The sequence below is a fragment of the Cervus canadensis genome, chromosome 2 (genome assembly GCF_019320065.1).
Source record: "Cervus canadensis isolate Bull #8, Minnesota chromosome 2, ASM1932006v1, whole genome shotgun sequence".
NCBI classification, from domain to species: Eukaryota; Metazoa; Chordata; class Mammalia; order Artiodactyla; family Cervidae; genus Cervus; species Cervus canadensis.
Window position 1 is genome coordinate 32,234,274 of NC_057387.1, and position 20,608 is coordinate 32,254,881.

General features: G+C 51.6%; 1 protein-coding gene across 4 annotated transcripts; it reads right to left on the minus strand.

Moving 5' to 3' along the window:
* Nucleotides 1-953: 953 nt before the first annotated feature.
* STRIP1 (striatin interacting protein 1) lies at nucleotides 954-20,269 on the minus strand. 4 transcript variants are annotated; one of them, XM_043460385.1, is made up of 22 exons: nucleotides 20,052-20,269; nucleotides 17,605-17,674; nucleotides 16,810-16,884; nucleotides 16,253-16,387; nucleotides 15,868-15,988; nucleotides 15,035-15,103; nucleotides 13,917-14,023; nucleotides 13,683-13,810; nucleotides 12,254-12,436; nucleotides 11,659-11,876; nucleotides 10,404-10,469; nucleotides 10,232-10,295; nucleotides 9,081-9,152; nucleotides 8,518-8,592; nucleotides 8,225-8,322; nucleotides 6,858-6,984; nucleotides 6,549-6,649; nucleotides 5,740-5,806; nucleotides 5,082-5,186; nucleotides 4,232-4,436; nucleotides 2,846-3,139; nucleotides 954-1,104 (listed from the first exon to the last, which is right to left on the minus strand). In XM_043460385.1, the coding sequence occupies exons 1-21, from the start codon at nucleotides 20,229-20,231 to the stop codon at nucleotides 2,892-2,894; spliced, it is 2,514 nt and encodes an 837-aa protein (XP_043316320.1). In that variant the 5' UTR covers nucleotides 20,232-20,269; the 3' UTR covers nucleotides 954-1,104; nucleotides 2,846-2,891. The 4 variants fall into 4 exon arrangements, with proteins under 4 accessions (XP_043316320.1, XP_043316321.1, XP_043316319.1 ...); XM_043460386.1 differs by lacking the exon at nucleotides 954-1,104 and having other exon boundaries at nucleotides 2,213-3,139; nucleotides 16,253-16,381; XM_043460384.1 differs by lacking the exon at nucleotides 954-1,104 and having other exon boundaries at nucleotides 2,213-3,139.
* Nucleotides 20,270-20,608: the final 339 nt, after the last annotated feature.

Below are 20,608 nucleotides of genomic sequence, written 5' to 3' on the forward strand. Positions count from 1 at the left end.
CCTAGCTAGCATGCCCTTCAGTCTCAGCTTCCAGTGTCAATCCAGCATCAGGAAATGCTTCTCATTAGAGCCATTCAATCTTTAGCCCCAGGCGCTCCCAATCCTTTACACATCAGCCTGAATTATAACCCCAGTGCACAGACCCTCTGCAGCCCCAGACAGGAACGGAGCCCTCAGGAACTGGGCATTTCCTGTATCCAGCAGGGGGAGAACAGCCTCGGCCACTGGCTCATCCCTGCTGGGAGCACAAAGCATGTGCTCTCGGAGCCCTTGTTCCTGATGCTGGAGCCCCCGCCTTCCCCTCAACAACTGCAGGCTCTCCTCGCCCTGCCCCTTCCCCAGCGGGAGGGCACTGGCTAGGAGCAGCGGGCCCCGTGAGGCCCTCCAGGTGTCTGTCTCTGCCACATCACTGCTTCCACTTGCCTTTCTGGCCAGCTGTCCATCAACCGTGAGCTTCTCAAGGAAAGTAAGAGCGTGGTGTCCTGTTCACCTGGACACTCAGGACACCCACAGCGGGCTCAGCCCAGACCCGGCTTCAAATGGCCAACCTGCCAGAGCGCTCTCTGTGGCCATGGTTAAGGCCCTTCCCCTCCTGGGCCAGCAGATGTAGGATTCACCTGCCCAAGCTTTACTGGCCTGTGCAGCTTTGATATTCTGTGTTCATTCTGCATAGATATATAGAAAGATATTTACAGATCTTTGCAAACCAAGAGAGAAAATGGCACCTTTGTTAAGGTGAAGCTTCAGAGGAGAGATAGGGGAAATAAAAAACTGGAAAGGAGGTCAAAGCCTCAGCTTGGTGGGTTCACGGAGAAGGCAACGGCAACCCACTCCAGTACCCTTGCCTGGAAAATCCCAAGGACGAAGGAGTCTGGTAGGCTGCAGTCCATGGGGTCGTGAAGAGTCGGACACGACTGAGCGACTTCACTTTCACTTTTCACTTTCATGCATTGGAGAAGGAAATGGCAACCCACTCCAGTGTTCTTGCCTAGAGAATCCCAGAGACGGGGGAGCTTGGTGGGCTGCCGTCTATGGGTTGCACAGAGTCGGACATGACTGAAGCGACTTAGCAGCACCAGCAACAGGTGGGTTCAGGAAGCCAGGCTGTGTGGTGAAATAAGAATGTGAAAATTTATCTTACTCAGACTGCAGTCTCAAAAATACACACTTGCTATTGATCCTAGTAGAAAAGAGCAGAGAATCCATCATGTACACATAAATTGTGTTGAATCCCCTTGTCCTGTGCAAGTTACTTTGTGGTAAAGGACAATTGCAGGGACTTTCTCCATTTCCTAGGCCGTGTGACTTACACACGGAACACACTGCTGGCTGCACCAGGCTGCTCATAATCACGCTGGTGCATCAAGATCCGTCCTGAAAGCCCAGCTCTGGGCCTGGACTGAGGCTTAGTGGGCAGGTACTGAACAAAAAGCCAACAAAGGGGAGAATTCCCCCAGAATACAGTTCTTTCCTAAGTCAAGACCCCTTGGAGACTTAGAAAAACCCCATACATGGCCTACAGGTAAGATAAGGAAACTTGTAGCAGTTCTGAAAAGGGGACACCCTTTCCCAGCATCAGAACATAAGATCCTCAGAAGCAGAGCCTCAAGATCGAGTGAGGTGGAGGCAGATGTATCCAGGGGTCCAAAGGCTGGAGGCAGGCTCCAGGAGGCCTCACACTGACACTGAACACAAAGGTGCGCCTTGCTTTTTCTTCAGCCACGTGGGCCTGCTGACCCTCTCTTTCCCAGGACTCCTGATGGTCTGCTTCCCCAGGCTCTGGGCACTTAAGTCTCCTCTCAGTCCCAAGCACCTGCCCAGGGAGGGCCCAGCACAGTCCACCCCTTCTCTGACCTGGCCCCTCCCCTCCTAGTACTGGAATTGGTTTGGCTGAGGCCAGCTCAAGGGTGTGAGCCAGAGAAACCTGGGGCTCCTAGTGTAATTATCTCTAACCCAGGGCAGGTGCAGACAACTTAATCACTTCAGCAACCCCAAGCCCTGGGGCTAGGAGCCCTGGGGCAAAACCAGACTGACTGGGGTAAGAACACTTGGGCCAAGTACCAACTCCCCCTCTCCTTCCCCCTCAGATGGGAAAAGTGGGCAGTTCGGCAGGGACAAGGGGGTGATCTATCAATGCTGGCAAGAAAACCCACTTTCTAGACCTGGAGGAGATGTTCAGGGGCCACGTTTCCTGCAGACAAGGCAATGGGCATTGGTTTTGCTTCCTTTTAATGTAAACAGAATACACAAACACATTAAAAACCTCAACATGACACAATACACATGTATATATAGATATTTACAGACCTCACACACCAAGAAAAAAAAAATGGCCCCTCTGATTAAGGGAGGCTTCTCCTCCCCTAACCCTATCCAAAACCAAACTGCTGAGGCAGCTGCAGGAGCCTCTGCAATTGCTTCTGGATGAAACCTAGCAAGAGGCTGGAATGACATCAGAAACCCCCAGAGCAAGGCCAAGATTCCGCTCTAATCCCAAGCCCTCCTTCATTGGCAAGCTGACATGCCAAGGATTTGTGTCTCAGAAGAGTGAGCATGACCCCTGAAATTCAGACATAATGCATTCCCAGCCCATTCCAGCCTTGGGTGGAATGACAGAGGAGCTGCAACCATGTCCAAGAGAGGAGGGCAAGGAAGAGTGAAGGAAGACAGGATCTCAAGCAGAGAGATGACCACTCCCGAGCAGGACCCTGGGAATCAAAGAGAAGCCAGATCCAGACTTGCCCACCAGCCCAGCACTGGCTCAGAAGGGCACGGTAGGGATGTGCTGCCACCTGGAGGAGGAAGGGAGCACTGCAGCAAGGAACCAGGACAGCCCCTGGGGTACCTGGAGATCACCCCTTCTTTCATTTTCAGCCTCTTGCCCAGGAGCCTCACTGCAGCAGCTCTTCCCAGGAAATGGGCTTGGAGAAGACCTCCCTTTCTAACCAGAGGTCATAGTTCATCTGGAAGTCCTCAGGGAGGTCCACCCGCTGGCCCAGGACACTTTGCAGGCAGTTATCCACAGGCAGAAAGTCAGGGTTGCTGTGGGCCCGGTCATAGCGCCGGGCGTTGAAGCGCTCGATGTTGGCACGGAGGGCACACTCCTCTGCCTGGAAGTCCCAAGGCCGGGCATCGAGATCTACGACGAAGCAGAAGGACATGTTATGTTGGGAGCCAAAGCCTTGTGGCAGCTCCCCTTGGGGTCACTGCGGCTCAGGGCCATGTAGGCCTGGGCTTGGACTGTTCAGTGTCAACCAATAGCAGGAAACTTCCAAGCCCAACCCTCGGGAAGACTTACAGGACTTCTTTCCCAGGTACACAGGAAAGTCAGGTCAAAGGCGAAACGCCAGAGCTACAGAGAAAGAGGCTATACAGCAGTTTGTGTGGATCTGCTGAAGGAAAGCCAGGAGCACAACACTTCTCTGAAAGTCACATTCCCCCTGGCTCTCCCAGGTAAGAGGCAGGAACCTGCAGATACCCCCGTTTGCTTATTCTCTCAATTCCCTGACCAGGTGCTGTGGGCCACCCTGGCTCTGTACAAATTCAGGGTGTTAGGAGTGCAGATGCAGTCCTGTGGCCCTGGTGCCGTGGTCAGGAATTCTAAGGGTGCGGCAGCATGCTTGGGGGTACCAGGAAGACCCACTCTGCCAGGGAGACCAAGGTGGGGAGGGGAGGAACACGTGCAGATACAGAGGGGTACAGGGAGGCATTCTGCCAGGAGAGGGAACAAAAGTCCGGGACAGGATGGCCAATGTGCTCAGAGCCCTAGATGTGATGGAAGCTGGGCTGAGAAAGTGGAACAGATTATAGAAGACAGGGAGGGACCATGTGTGGGCCTTATGTGTTAAGAGTTTGGCTCTAATTCTCAGGGAAATCAGAAGTCAAAGAGGATTTTACTCAGAGAGATACCACCACCAGATCTGGGTTTTATAAATATCACTAGGGCAAAGTCTGCGGCACTAATGGGAGGGAAAGGAACTAGAGGCAGGGAAGCCATCAGGAGCTGCGAGAATTTCGGTGACCAGAACCAAGGCAGCTGCAGGGGTGAGAGGAAGGATGAGAGGTCAGAGAAAATCTTGTGACAATTCCTGGACAAGGAGAGAGGAGGCCCAGAGAGGAGCCGGGAGGACCACAGCCACAAGCCTGGCAGTCTCGCCAGGTCCCTCCTGGGCCTCCCATCCCGATGCTACAGAAGCGGCACTGGGCATGTACGGGCTGCCCGGAGCCTCACCGTTGCCGTAGGCCCAGTCGTCGTTGAGCCGGTGCCGCACCTTCTGGTAGATGGCAGACATGGTCTTCATGTTGCTCTTCCGCCACTGCCGCCCCAGGTACTTGGTCTGCACCTTGAGCAGCTTCAGCACGTACAGCTGCATCATGGCCTGTTTCACCTTCAGGGCCCGCTTCAGGATGGGGGCCGACTTGAACACCACCAGCATCTGCGAGGGGGCAGGAGGGAGGCCATGTTGAGGGCAGAAATAAACCGTGCTCCATCATCCGCTGCTGTCCCTCCAGGGTTACGGGCAGGGTGGCCAGCTGTTACAGTCTTGCTCAAACTAAAGAGTTCCTTGGGACATATGACTTCCACTAGTCTCCTGGCTAAAACTAGGAAAGTCCCAGGCAAACCTGGATGGTTGGTCACCCGAGTTATGGGTCATTCTGGAATCTGAAGGAAGCTATGGATTCCGTCACCCAAAGTATCCCTATGTGCAGGTACATACACTTTCAGGGGGTTAGTGGGCCTCCCCACCCGAGGCATCCACAGACTCAGGGTTGAGACGATTCTCAGAACCCTGGTTATGTTACCAGTGGAGATTAAGAGGATATACAAAATTCTGTCTATATTACACGTGAATTTGTCTCAGTGCATGACTGTGCCTCTTCCAGCTTCTAGTTCAACTCATCAAGGAACAAGGGATCCACCCTCAACATCTAAGGATGTGGCCACAGGAGAGTTAGGTGAGGAGGATGTGGCTGCTCCAGCAGCCCTGGGGACTCCCTGTCCCCACGTGAAGGGGACAGGACGGTGTGTGGCACTCTGCTTTAAGCTCTGGGACTCATGCCTGCTGGCTGTGCTGACTCACCATTGTCCTTGAGTGCTTCCATTTTGTCAGCTTGTTCAAGATCCGAAGCAGATTAATACAAGAAAAGAGGTTTCTCCAGCAAAACTGGTTATTGTCACCTGCTTCCTGCAGGGAAGACCCAGGAACCATCGTCTCCTACACAGCTGCAGTGCCCCCCAGTTTCCCAGGCCCCCCCATGTGGGACCTCAGCACTGCTGGGTCGCTCCACGTGGGTACCAGGAACCCTCTCCTTTCCTCAGTCCAGGGGGAATGCCATCCCAGAAGCTGGCAGAAGGTAAGGGGTGCTCCCTAGAATCTTCCTGCAGGAAATGTGGAGCATGATATTGGGGGCCCGGCCTCAGCCCCCACTCCCTGGCGCACCCAGGCTCCCTCAGAGCTGTGGCCCCAGAGTTCCAGTGTGGGGAGAAGGAAAGAACTCGACCAGGTGAGCTCTGCCTCAGCAGCCCCTGAAGACCACAGTCCTGACAAAGTTATTTCTAAATCCAAATGTTCCTACAAGGTTCCCTCTCTGGTCCTCCTGTGCAATGTCAGTGCTTCAAAAGCCAGGCACTCAACAGTGAGCTGACCTGTAAAGACACCTTTCCCCCGGGGGAGGAGGCAGGATCTCCAGTCCGGCCCTTACCCAGAGGGAGCGCCGGGGCACAGGCCAGCTACTCACCAGACTCTCGGCAGTCAGCTCTGGCAGCTCGTGCACCACGCAGTGAGGGTAGTCCAAGACAGAGATGCTGCAGGGGGCAAGAGAACAAGGCACCCACCGTGAGCAAGGGCTGGGGCCTGGCAGAACGGCCACTGGCGCCTGGCTCTCCTCTCTGACTTGCCGGAGCAGCAACAGTAATCTACCTTGCCTGCACTACCCTGACAGGAAAACACCTGCTACAAGAGCACTCGTAAGACCCCTCTGTAGCCAGAAACAAGCTTGTAATCTTGTGAGGGGTGGAGACAGCACGGTATCCCTCAGCAATAAACCTGGGGTCCGGGGGTAGATTTCTCAAGGCAGTTAATTTATGCCAAACCCCTACTGGAGACTGTGTCTGGCTGACAGCTGAGCTTGTGGTGCATCACAGTGACAAGCAGTCAGAGTCAAGTACAGCCGGCACCAGGTGATGCGGCGGGGTAAGGGCAGACAAGGCATCACACTGCACATGGCCGAGCTCCTGGGAGAGGGCAGGCAGCCCCGCCAGTCTCCTCAAAAGAATGGGGGACGCAGAGGCCTGAGGGCAGTACTGGAGCCCAGGACGAGAACCCTCCCACCCAGGCACAGGCAGACTGAGTCACCTGTCACCAGACTAGCCAGACTTAGGCTTGACAAACTGGCATTTTCTACAGACCACGTCTCTTTCATCTTTGGATCCCGACATCTGGCAAAGCACCAGCTTGTGGATGCTGACTGGGCTCAGTGGAAGAGGCCAGCTAGGAGCCCTGCCATCTGGCCATACCCACCCCTTCCTGATCCCTGGTCCTTGTCACCTGTTCTTGGCAGTGATGTAGGACATAATGTTTTGATTGAAGAACTTTAGGATCAAAGGGATGCAGTTGGCAAACACCAGGTGCTGGGCCATGTACTCAAACTGAAAGCAACAGGAGAAAAAATAAGCATGCCCCTTGGGATCTCCCCCTTTCTCTAGTGATAAGAGGCCTCGTGTGGAGGACTGTTTATTTGCACATTCACGCAGAGCTTAGGGAGGTGTGAAGCCCAAGCCTCTATTCTTCGGGGCCAGAGGAGCGGCACTGCCCAAGGTCCTGGCCTCATGGACAGAAAGAAGGGGCTGTAGATACCTGATAGACGTGGTTCAGCTTGAAGTGCTTGAGTAACAGCAGCAGGACGGCAGAAATGGCCTTAACGATGACCTCTTTGTGGCGGTTCACATCCACTCCCAGCTTCATGCTCTGCAGCACTGTGGTGCTGGAAGCACAACCCCTGGTGAGCTCCCAGCACGTGCAGCACCTCCTGCCTGGCGCTCCCAGGAGACAGGACCCCAGAGCCTTCTTGGGGCAGAGCTCCCACCTAACCCTCCACCCTACGGACATCTCAGAGGTTAGGCCCGGCTCCTCTCACCCACCTCCCAAGCAATCTGGCTCAGTACAACTGACTTCTTCCTTGTGATGCCCCAACATATTCTTAACCTATTTCCCTGCTTTTCCTCCAAAAATGAACTTCTCATCTCAAGATCTTCCTTAAGCTTCTGCCACCATACGTACTTGTGTTCCTCAGAGCATGTTCTGTTGGAATACCAGCATATTGAGATGGCTCACGTTATGGGGAAAAGGGGTTCGGAGTTAGATAAATTTAGGAAGCATTTACTTAAATCAGTTTCTTAATTTAGGAGTTAAGTTCTTAATTAAGGAGTTAACTATAAATCTTTATAAGAGGAGATTTAATATTTAACTCTGGAATCCTTTTTCCAAGGACCACCAGATGGCCTGGTGTTCTAGAACACCCACTTTGCTGTTGGCCACCCCTCCTACCCCCTCACTGCGCTATCCCTGCTACACTCAAGGGGCTAGCCCACCAGAGAGGCTCAGAGCTGGGCAGTACTGGCAGGCAGGCAGGAGATCAGGTTCCCGCGTCCTTCTCAAAGTAGAACGTGATCTGAGTTTGTACTCTCACATCAAAAGGATGAGATCAGGGGCCCAGGGAGAAAGAACCCCTAAAGATTTCACTATTACCCTGAGACACTCAAAAATATTTTTCATGCCAGTTCACTGGTGAATAGTAAAGAATCTACACCCGGTTCCAAAGGCTGATTTTTGTGCAGAAGCTAAAAATGTATGTCCTAATGTCCTAATCACATAGCTTTCAAGGGAGCACTTGGGGAAATGTCAGACACAGCTCCATTCATTTAACAGAGGAGGAGGAGGAAGTGACTTCTCCGATTTATTCAGTCGCAGAGTCTACACTAGAATCCAGGCCAACTAGATGAAAGTGTCCCCACAAGCAGTAAAACTAAGTATTTTACCCAATACATTTTCTTTCTTCGAAACCAGGAACACCCTAAAGTTAATCTGCAGAGAAGCTGAGCTAACATAGCAGCAGCAGCAGCAGCAGCAGCAAAGCAAAGAACCACCGCCGCCGGCAAACGTGGGCTGAAAGGCAGACACGCCCCCTTTCTGTACATCATCAACAAGCAAGACTTGGTACTCACGGCATCTCCTCAGGCAGGACGTCAGCTAGGATGTTGATCGAGTCTGTTTTGGCCTTTGAGGTGGGAGCTGCGGCCAGCAGGATCTTCAGCAGCGCTATCTGGGGAGGAGCAGACATTCACACAGCGTGGCTGAGAGGGCCCTGGGCAGCACAAAGTCTTGAGAGGCGGTGCTTTTAGAGGTGCTCAGGGGGCACAAGGAGGGGCTCAAGGACACCGGTGGGCAGGCTCTCAAGGCCTATGTTGTGAGGAGGTGACCCCATGGCAGGCAGAGCGCTCAGGAGGTGCACACTCACCATGTACTGTGGCAGGCTAGGGAGCAAGCCTTGGTAGAGAGTTTCTGCAGGGACCTGTTCGACTTCCTCTTCTCCCTTTCAACACAATGGGTACAAGGGGCACTGATACAAAGCCTGGTCCTGACAGTGCCCTCCTGAGCCTGCCTGCTAGCTGGCTACAGGAGAATCTGTAAGGATGGACGGAAACGACAACGCTAATGATGATCACAAACTCTTAGTAACAAAATGTGCCAGGTACTTCACTTGTAAAGACACAATGAATCCTTACTACAACTCTATGAAAAAAGTACCATTGTTATTTCCATTTAACAGGCGAGGAAGGGAAAGCAGAAGGAGAGCGAGTACCTTGCCTACGTCACCATCCACCAAGGGTGGAGCTGGGATTCAGAGGTAGGTGGCGGGCCCAGAGTCTGCTCTTACCCCTGCATCTGACACGCAGCAGCCCAGCAGCGGGAGCTAGACTGGGAGCCATGTGAGGGCAGGCCAGGGTACTCTGCAGCCTAGGCCCATACGCTGCTGGGAACGGCCGGGATCCTGGGAGCTGAGGAAGGCGCCCAACTCACCCCCGAGAGAGGAGAGCGAAGGTACTCCTCCTCCATCTGTGCCTGGACCTCTGCAATTGACGTGTACTTGTGCTGGAGAGAGAGGGAAAGAGGCATTAGGATAAACACCCCACATTCTCTGGCCAAATGCCCACACCTGGGAAAGACCCCATGCAATTTTCCTCAAACATCATCTTCTGGAAGAGGGCTAAATCACCACAGAGATCCTGAACTAAAACCCAAACCCAAGATATTTTTCTAAGTGGGCACCTATCTCTTAAAACCAGTATAAAAAAAGCACGCAACAGATTAGGGGGAAAAAAGGCAAATTAAAGGAGAGAAGGGGACCTTCAGATAGCTACAGCTATAGGAGGAAACTTAAAAGCAGAATCAAGGACTCAAGTACTCAGAACCAAGTACTCAAATACTCAAAAAGCCTAACTGCATGAGGCCCACCTAATACTACAAATTTCAAAAATATATTTCAAAAACATGAACATTTACATTCCAGATACGCTCTTAGGGGACACACCTCTTCCTCACTGTGCTGTTTCCTCCCACTGGAGGGACACGTGTGTACCAAACACCCTGGTCTCTCCCTGCCGCCCCCCCATCACTCCTCCCCTTCCTGACTGGCCAGTATGGGAGGAGGAACAGGACAGTCTCAGCCCAGCCTCTTTCTCTTCTCTCTTAAGGAAAAAGAAAAGCCTGTGTACTCTTCCGCTCCTTGCCTAGGCTGAGCAGGGTTCCGCCCTCTCTGGTCTGGGCAGGCGAGAGAAGGGAGGTGTCAGGACACCTCCTGCCGCTGTGCTCTCGTATCACCCATCGGCAACAAAGCTGGCATTTGAATCTCCATCTGCCTGCTCCTCTAACTCAACTCCCTGAACTCGGGCAAGGAAAACGGAGGCTATTTCCTAGGCCCCTTAAAACGCCAACAGTCAGTTAATATAATCTTTAATGGGTACCCCTGTAAGTACCCAATAAAAAAGTTCACTTAAAATAAGTAAAATGTATGAAAAAGTGTTTTCAAGCATACCGCCACTGTCCACCTACTCCTCCACCGCTCGTTCCTTCAGGCAGACAGAAATTTAAAAAGGCTTCTCCCAACAGGCTGGTCTCACTTTACTCACTTGGGACCAAACCAGGCCAAAAGCTTACCTGAGGCCACCTACCTGTTTCAGAGTCTTAATGCTTTCGTGGATTGGCCTGGGCAGCCCCACCACTGTGTTCGTGTCACTGGAGAAGAACAAAGGCCCCGTGTTAGGTCTGGGTTCTCACACACCTGAGGCCGGGAGGGTGACCTTCCCACTACCTTTCTTTAAAAGGCACTCAGATCATACTCACCTGCCCAGAGTGTAACCTATGAACTTGCTGCGGCTGGACTCGAGGAACATCTCAATGTCTTTCTCCCTGCCAAAGGAAAAGACTGCGGCTTTCTTACAAGTTACCTCAAGGCCTCATGGTTAATGAAACACAGAACGTCCAGAAATTGTGAAGCCAAAAGTCTCCCACAATTGTTTTTCTTTTTGAAAAAAAAAAAAAAAAAAAAAGAACTGAAACCTTCAGACTATTTTAAGGTCCTTCATAACGCTGTTGGATCAATACTCTGAAAACATACTAAGTGTAACTAATTTACTCATAAAATTAAGGTGCTACATCAAACTTAAAAGCATACTTTATTCAAGCGTACTTGACATTAATAACAAGTCTGTCAACAGAATTTTTCAGATATTTATGACAGTTCCAATTACAGCTGTAAACTACCCCTTTTTTCATATGAGTCATATTGTCCTGTCTCAGACTATTAGGCTAGCTTGCATTTTCTGATGACTTGTTCTGTATCTCCATCACAGATCACTGAAAACTGGGGCTTTACTTAGATCAAGAAAATGACTTCTATATCCTTTCCGATGTTCATCTATTTCTTAAGTTGATACCCTTTCAAACAGATTCCATTTATATGCATACAGGAACCTTCAAATCCATGGATTCACACACATGTATCTCAAACGTCTTAATTATGGTTCCAAAGAAATTCTTCCTTAATCTATAAGCAAGTAAGTAAGTGAAATCGTTCAGTTGTGTCCGACTCTTTGCGACCCCGTGGGCTGTAGCCCACCAGGCTTCTCCGTCCATGGGATTCTCCAGGCAAGAATACTGGAGGGGGTTGCCATTCCCTTCTCCAGGGGATCTTCCCGACCCAAGGACCGAACCCAGGTCTCCTGCATTGCAGGCAGATACTTTAACCTCTGAGCCACCAAAGAAACCCTTAATCTGTAATTTTCTGTCAAATATCATACACAATCCCTGGGAGGGTAGAGATGGGTTCCCTTAAATGTCCTTGTTTTAATTTTTTTCTATTTCCTTTTACTAGTATCACGTCTAACCAAGAGCTAATCCACGTTCCTGACTTGAGAGCCATATAAGGCCTCTTTGTGCCAGGCCAGCACTGGGCACTTCAAGAGAGGTTCATCCCAAGGTCAAGGACATCCTGGCCTTGCACAGGACCTCATGTGACAACTCAGGCCAGATGCCAGGCCTGCGGGAATGATGACTCTGGTTTCAGGAGTGAAGAGCATTCAGGAGGTCTGAGACTCACCTGACCTTGGGAGCCCACGGGAGCCCCTTTGGGCAAGTCAGCCTGTCGGTCTGGGGGTGCTGCAGTGGGGGAGGCATGACCTCATCCCGCTCAAGGGGGAACGTCTCCCCCTCCAAACTGTTGTCGTCATCATTCTCCTCCTCCTCCTCTCGAGAGTCATCAGCCTTGTAGGGATCCCGCTCGTTGAAGGCGTCCAAGTTGTCCTGCTTTATGAGTGCCTGAAAGCAAACGGAAGGGAGGTAAGACAAGAGCCAACCAACGAACAAGTAAGGGGCACGGAGGCTGGAGAGGCAATCATACAGAAAGGTGGAAGGAAGAGCCAGGAGCAGTGGAAAAACCAGAGAGCAAGGCACGGACTCGGGCCCAAGTGACAAATCATTTCTTGCCCCAGAGTCCCTCAGAAGTGCCGCGTGCTTAATGCCCACTAGATCCTGGCCCCTGGGCTGGGGACAGAGTGTCCCTGCTCTAAAGGCATGCACACTGACTCACTGATCAGAGGGGACTTGCAGCAACCTGGGGCTCATCCAGGGACCCTGCCACTGTACCTGTGTACCCTGAGAACCCTCAGGAGTCATGGGGACCTTGTCGCCCTCACCTTATGCTCCCGACGGCCCCGTTTCTGCTGCTGCTCAATCAGGTCAGAGGCAGAGGCTGGGGGTGAGGCGGCCCTCATGTTGCGGATGACCTTGATGCTGTCCTCAGGCAGCGGGGGGAGCCCCAGGATAGCGCGCTTCTCGGCCTTCATGCTCTGCAGCTCCTCAAAGCCGCCCAGAGTGCACTGCATCAGACAGGCGTGGAGCCAGGTCAACATGTCCACAAGTCCCTGTCTGTGTCAGGCTTGAAAGTATCTGTGACACCACAGCTTTACAGAGACCACGCAACCTCTGAACAAGGGCCTCGGCCCACCTCCAAGAGAAGTAAGCGACATCATCATGGGAGAGGAGAAAGGGGGGGCAAGGAGAGACAGACAGGCTGACAGACAGACAGGCTGACAAAGCCTGGTGCAGAAGCACACACAACTTGGTGTGGACCACAGACTCATCAAGTAAGAACAGAGGCTATCTGAAGAGCTTAACCCTTCAAGTTCCTAGAAAAGTAGGTGACACTCAAGTGCTTCAAAAGCTGTACATGCTAGTCTTTCAAAGTTAAATTGGGAATACAATGCTGGATGCTCAAATTAAGAAAACAAAAAAATCTTCACCTAAACATCACCCTACAAGTAAAACCCCAGTAGAGCTCAATGATTTTAGGTTGCTTCATTTCATTGTTTCTGAGCAGTACAACTGCTTTCCTCTCTGGCTTCAATGAGGCTTCACAGGCAACCAACAGGCTTCTAGCCAAAATGAAATGTGTAGACCACTCTGAAGGGGCCTATACTCACTGAGCTCTGACTGCAGAGCTGGCCCATTATGGAAGATGGGAAGGTGAGGCCCGGGGAGAGCAAGAGTACAGACTCCAGCTCCTCTGTCCTCCCAGGTCGCTCCTCCTAGCAGAAAGTGCTCCTGGTCTGGCAAGGGTCTGGCTACTGAGCATGGCCCCCAAGCCAAGGGTGAAAGCCAGCCTGCTCTCCTGGACCCAACCCTTCCCTAGCTAGAAAGAAAGTAAGCTTTTACACCATACCCTGAGGATAATGTAAGCTCAGGGCTCACCCTTTCTTCTTTCCAGTGACATCTGACTGAGGGGCCCTATTACACCAGCTCTAATCTTGCCTCGAATCACTTTACAAGCTCCAGGTTCAAAGAGCAGCCTGTCTGGGGAGAAGGTGTTCCATGATTGCAGAAAACAGTTTCCAGGAACCAGAGAACCAACCACCTATTTTGATTCAAACGCCAAGTCCTCTTTGGCTGCTGTGAGCTCAAAGTGACACTTTTTTGTCATTTCCTTTCAGGACCCTTCTTTCAGAGTTTTATTTAACTAAAGCAGTTATGTATTCATATAATTCAGTATCCAAAAGGATACACAGTGAAAATCTCCCTCCTCCCCTGCCCCCGAGCACCTGAGTTCCCCTCCAAGGAAATGCTCACCAACACTGTCTTCCAGAGCAGCAAGAGAACCTTTTTCATGGGGAAGTGAGGCGCATGGCCACTGCAAAATTTGGTCACCATCCCAAAGAGCATGATGGCAAATGGCTCACTGTTGTACAGCGGGGAACCTGGGGGACACCAAGGTATCAGGACCATCGGCAGCAACAGCACCCTCCCAAAGCCCTCCAGCCTCCATTCCCAGGAAGGCCTCCAGCCAGGGCCCCCGAGTCCTACCCAGCTCAGCCCTGAAGGTCTGTCGCATCGTCCTCCACTCGGCCTTATCACCCTCACACTCCTGGTGAACGGTCTCCACAATCAGGTACATGATATTGAGCAAGACCCTGGGAACAAGAGGCAGCTCGTAAGGGGGCAGGATGGGGGATCAAGGGAGCACCCCTGGCTTCCTCACATCCCACCCGACATGAGAAAAGTCTGCACACAAAGGCTGGCTGGGGCAGGGGTGGGGGTATGGGTGCGAGGACTGTAAGGTAGAAAAAACTGAAAACTCAGTCCCACAAAACACCTTGTGATGTTTCCTTCTTTGTCCCTGGTGCTAAGGTTGAGACCAGACCTTCTATTCTGTGTTTCTAGGGTCTGAGTGCTTACTCAAAGCAGATGCTTAATAAATGGCTACTGAATGGATGGACATGAGCAAGAATGGCCCAAAGCATTTACTACCCTAAGCTTCCTGGAATGAGAAAAACAGAGGCAGGAGTGAGCTGTGGAAGTGGGTGTTGGATCCGACAAAGCAGAGGATGGTCAAGGTGAGAACAAGCAAGTGTTTACCCCATGATGGAGTAGAAACAGGAGCAAGCAGGACGATGGGCAGGGACCCTAACTACAGTAGGGAACGCTACCAGTATCTAATCTGAAAACTTCCAAATTCACAAAAAGAGGTGTATTCTAATCCTCACAAAAATGGAAAGGTGATCTTGCTGCCTAGCAGCTGCTCAACTTTGGACACAGCCAGGAAACATCCTGAAGCCCTCAGGACTAACCCCATGCAGATGGGCATCAAGCTATGCATGTGCTTCTTGACACAAGAAGCCACATCGCGTGCTTCATCCCAATACAAAAGCCACTCCACCAAGCTTCTTGGCAGCAGTGTGGGCAGGAGGCCACACTTCTAAGCAGCTTCACCCTGGATTTCCTCTGGGGGTCTCATCCCAGGGCCCACCCAGGGAGCCCTCAGTAGGGCCTACTCATCATACACCGAGCCCATCGCATCCACAGATCAGTGCGTGCAGAAGAGCAGCGCACACAGCGAGGAAACCCAGAGCGCCCGCCCCTGCCCGCCCTGCCCTCCTTCTCTGGGTAGCGCTCGGGGAGCCCCGGTGTGCGGCTCGCCTCACCTCAGGTCCGTGCTGTCAGCCAGAGAGATGGCTGGCTTCCTCACGGCACTGCTGCAGGCAGCACTGTTGCTGTGGGAGAGACGTGAGAGTCAGCGCCGTCCCCCAGGCAGGAAGAGGAGTGGCTCCCCCAACAAGTGCTGCCCAGCAAGGAGATAACACCCGATGCGATGCACTCAGACTGCACAAGAGCCCACAGGACCCAGCGGGCAACACTCAGGCCCTGACCCAGGCTGCCAAGGTTGGAATCGTGGCCCTAATGCTGCCTAGCCACGTGCCCCTGACACTCAATTTCTCCATGCCATAGTTTCCTCATCTGCAAAATGGGGACGGTCACAGCAGCTACGTCATTGATGAGTTAGTGTGTACAGTGTCCTTAGAACAACGCCCGGGACATGCAAGCACCCATGGGGCGCTTTTACTACTGATGGTGTTTTCCTTAGATGAGCAGCAGCTGACCTGTCCGAACAAAGGACTAGGGGAGACAAAGGCCAGAGCAGGTGTCGTTTGCGCCCATGTGTCAGACTTGTGTCTGGTCTCCTGCTCAGGGGAAACTCAAGGGAGTGTGCGGGTTCACACTTTTTCTTTTTTTTGGAGGGGCACTGTAGGCCTGGGCAGGAGCTGCATTGTCGAATGAGCTCTTTGGTGTTAGTGAGCTGTGGGGCCCCTCACTGGTCTTCGAGGTTTGGGTCAGCATCTTGCCTGTTATTCAAACTGACTGGTCTGAACAGAGCCCCATGTGACCCATTTAACCCTCTCAAAACTGGTTGTTCTGCAAGCTCTGCCCCTCTGCCCCGCTTCCCCTTCCCCTACTTAAGCCCCTCAGAAGAACTCACTCTATTTCCATGTTCAGAAGCTCCACCAGAGCGTTGAAGGTGCCCACCTCCAAGAGCAGAAAGGTGTTGTAGCGCATCCAGGACTGAACCTCGGCCTCTGAGCTGCACTCCCCAAAGGTGCCTGCAGATACAGGGCATGGCTCGCTGCGCTCCTGCCCGCATCTGACTGGGCAGCAGACACAGGGCATGGCTGCGTCCCTGCCCGCATCTGGCCGGGCAACAGACACAAGACAGGGCTCACTGCGCTCCTGCCTGCATCTGACTGGGCAGCAGACATCTGACCGGGCAGCAGACACAAGGCACGGCTTGCTGTGCCCCTCCCCACAGCTGACTGGGCAGCATCACTGAAGCTGGCGTCAGGGGTCCCTGGGTGTCCACTCAGTACCTTGGGCAACATAGAGGATCGCCCGAGCCACCTTGAGCCTCTTCTCCCTGGCAGTGACCTCCAGGCCATCCAGCAGCCTCATGGCGTGGGTGCGGTGCTGGTTGGTGTCCAGCTCGGTCCACTTCCGATCTGTCACTGCCGGGAGAGAGACTGCTTAGATTGGAGCCTGGAAAAATCCTCCCAGTGGAACAGACACCATGTTAACCCATCAAATTCAGGACTGCCACAGGATCAGAAGCTCAGAAAGATAAATTACTCCTTACATAAGGGAGGGGGTCACACCACTGCCTCATGAATTTGAAGTGTGATTGAAATACTGCTATTTTGGGTGCAATTTTAATTACATAATGTTCCCCTCATGATACACACTTCTGAAAAGCCCCCACCAGAGTACCTGCAAGCCCACCCTACATGTCACATCTGGCCTTGAATAACCACGGTTCAGCAGGCTTCTCAGGCCACTCCAGGATGACCGAGGTCATTCAGATGACTAAGAGAAACCTGTAGCTCTCAGGATGCAGGGTGAAAGGAGCCAAGAAGTAGGGGAATCGTCTCACCATGCATCCGGAAGTCCTCCTCAAAGCATTTTCGATTCATCAGGAATTCTGGTCCTTCCGTGTAGCTATAGAGCTCTATCAAGAAAAAAGGTCATTATCTCCATGTCCATGTCCCATAGCAGGGTCACAAGTAGCAGAGAAGGTAAGACGTCTGCTTCCAGGCCCAACTCTGTCCCTGAGTCATAGTGACTCCTGGATGATGCTATCTAATTACTAAGGGGGGTCTCAGTGCTCTAATGTGCACAACAGAATGCTGACTACCCTTGCAGCCAATAACCAGATGCCAGCTAGGCATAAAGCCTGGCATTTCCAGTCCAATGCGCATTGATCCCACCATGCCATGCCAAAGGCTGACTGCCACCATGAACATGTCTCTCTCAAGGGGCATGAGAACAGGGCCTGTACTATGGAGGCTTAAGAAGCAGCTCGGGCTGATTTCATACTACATATGAGCAGCAGTGGCAACAATAGATGGGCACAGAGGTAGACCCACTCACTGGCATTCCTCAGGACTCCTTGTTCAAGGAGAGACCACTGTCAGGGGGATTGTGTATGGCCAAAGAACATCAATGTCAACAGTGGGACTGGGCCACAGCCAATTGAGTTGACCATGTAGAGATGTTTCATAAAAGTAAAGGACAAGTCAAAGTTATGAGATACGAAGGGCTTGAATCTAATAATAAATTTTATATAAACATATCATTACTAGTATTAACCAGGAGATAAAATGAATTCCAAAATGACACTCACTCTCAATTTTATTAAAGACCAAATAATAGACAGCCTCTGCCTTACCTGAGAGCTCTGCAGCCCACTTGTCTGTGTCAGCATACTCAAACTCCAGGTCTGGAGACTCAGAATAGCCCTGTTGAGAAAAGGAGTTATGTAAAAGATCACCGTGAGTGTTTTCCAAAGGAACAAACACACATGCTTCCAGAGACACCACTGTGTTACAAGACATCACTGCCTTCACTTTTCTGACCTTTTATCACAATGTTTTTGTCTTCTGGGTTAGTTCAGCTCTCCCTACCAAGCCCTCTCAGAGTACCTTGCACTACTCCTTCATGGCACTTACCATAACTCATATGCATCCGTTTAGTGTCCATTCTTCTCACCAATGATTTCACAATGCCCAGCAAAGTACTTGGCATGAATGACTGAATGAAGAGTGTATACTCAAATAAATACTTGTTGGATAAATGAACACTAAAGCTTCCATGTGTTCCATGCAGTAAAATGATCATTCCACATGGCGCAATGATTTTAGAAGCCTCATTTCTTTCTGGCTAGTGGGCTATCAACAGCTCAGTACAAAATAAGTATTGACACCCTCAGTCTTCCTGCCTTTCTCTCAAATTTCAGCAAGAACTGACAGAGAAGGCAGCAGCTGAACAGAAATGGCTTCCCTCCCACACACAGGAGAGATTATGGCAAAGAATCTTTCTACTGCTGGAAATATGTGAGAACTGAGAACACACCATCTGGGAAGCCTTGCTCTGGGAAAAGAGAAGAGGTGAAGAAAAAGGTAGTCCTCAGCTTAATTACAATCTACTTGGGAAGACAATGACCACCCACAAAATGACATAACATGCCCTCAAACATGAATAACATAAATAACTCTACTTCTTACTCAGAGGCATCAGACTGCACACTTTCCTAAGTTCCTGAGCTTCAGTTTTGTCATTTATGTAACGAGGATGACAAAAATCTATCTTGAAGGTTTTTTAAGGACTAATCAAAACGATGTAGCACACAGTGGGCTCTCAGCAAATACCTGCCTCCCTGTCCTGCAGGCATGCCTCCAGCTACTGATTTCAGCTTTGACTCAAAAAAGAGCTGTATCAGTATTTCTAAGAAAATAGATTTTGACAGGTCTCTCAGCTTAAATGTGTTCACGGAATGACCTTCCATGTGTTGAATCTACATAGAAATTAAAGGGTAGAAAGTACATTTAATGGAAACACTTAGGAAAATTGTTAACTATTTAAAAACTATGATGCCTCTGACGATGACAGTGGATTCACCCCTACCACTTTTAAAATCCTCCATATTTGAAAAATTATTAAGAAGTCACCAGTGATGTGCAAAATCAGCCCATCATGCAAGGGCTACTAAAAGGTCAGTTTCATTGCTTTTTCAAATAATTCACTTCCAGCTCAAAGTGTATCTGACTGGAACTTGTCAAATTTTAATATTTTACCAGAAGTTTGTTCTTGCCAACAAAAACCAAGAGCTTGAGAGGTACTGATTTCAGGTGTCTGAAGATAGCATCATCACTCAGGTATGACCTGATACATTATATCTGGACAAGAAAAAAAAAAATGCCCTCTTATTAATAAGCACCTGATTGCTAATCAGCCTCGCGGTTGTCTCAGGTGAAAGAAATTTCCTAGTAAGTGCTCTGGGAACATGCTGATTAAGAAGCCCTAAAACGCTGCTACCGTGTGTGTCTTCATTCATGAATTCTACAATGGAATGCAGTGGGAGTATTCTTTAACTCGGGGTGAGGTGACTAGTCAGCTCCAGACTACGGTGTCTCCGGAATGGGTGGAACAGCCCACGAACGAGAGAAGAGAGATGTTGAGCCCCAACGCCTGTTTAAATTATTCCTGATCTGGGCACACCGACCACCCGGCACTGTCTAACCGTGGCCTGAATCTGCAGTGGCTGAGGTCAGAGCACAAGACTGCTCCCCTTTCCAAGCATCGCGACCTACAGGCGCGGAGTATTGATACTATTAGTGCTGATTAATTAGCTCAGTCCTTCTCGGAGGGGCTTTCCCAACCCTCGCCAGCCCCTTCCCAGCCCACACACGCCCTCCACCGTGCGCCGCAGAACCCATAGGACCAGAAGCTGGAGATGATTAGGGGGTCGGGGGTGTAGCCGCCCCGCCCTCTAGAGCGCACGCAGATCACTGACTCTTCACCCGAGAAATGGGGCAGGGGGCGGACTTCCCAGGGGCTGGGGCCCGGAGGCCGCGCCCACAGCCCGGGCCTCAGAAAAGCCGATACCGGCTCCGGGAGCTTCTCCCGGTCGGCAGAGCTCGGGGCGGGGACCGCAGCTTCACTCCTCCGACCCCCGGGGATGCCAGCCTTGCTTCCTGCTCCTTTCGCTGTAAATGACAACTCCCCTGCCGAACCCTCCAGGAAACCCAGCCTGGACCCGAAAGTGGCCCCGAACTGGAGCCCGGGTCCACCGGCGCCGCCCGCCTGGTGCTAGCCTCGCCCCCCGAAGCTCCTGACCTCCGAGTCTTTTCTCTGGTTGCGGTTGAACTCTCGGGCTTTGCCACCAGGCAGGAGGCCCCCGGCGGTCCGCGGTGCCCCAGGTGGAGGCTGCGCGGTTGCAGGCGGCGGAGGTGGCGGCGGCTGAGGCTGCTTGTTGTTCATGATCAGCGGGCCGGGAGTGCCGGCTGCCGGCTCCATCTTGGCGGCTCCACACCCCCGGCTCAATTCACTGACTATGGCTGTGATGCAATTCTCGCGTGATTTCCTCTCGGAACGCGCCCTGGTCGCCATATTAAGTGTGGCGGCAAATGCCAGAGCCATCTTGACTGCCCAACACCTCGCGAGATTTTCCCTATGTGAAATTTTACCCTTGTTGTAGTTTCTGTTTCGTTTCCAGTTTAGAGATCGTTTTTTATCTGCAAAGCCTCGCTTAACCCCTCAGCCAGTTTAGTGGAACCCCTCTCTTTCCTTTAACATCGCTTTGCACTTGTTACTTTCACAGCTCTGTCCAAAGCTTGGGGGATATTGTAGAGAACAAAATGGACACGATCCCAGCCTTCATGGAGATTACCTTC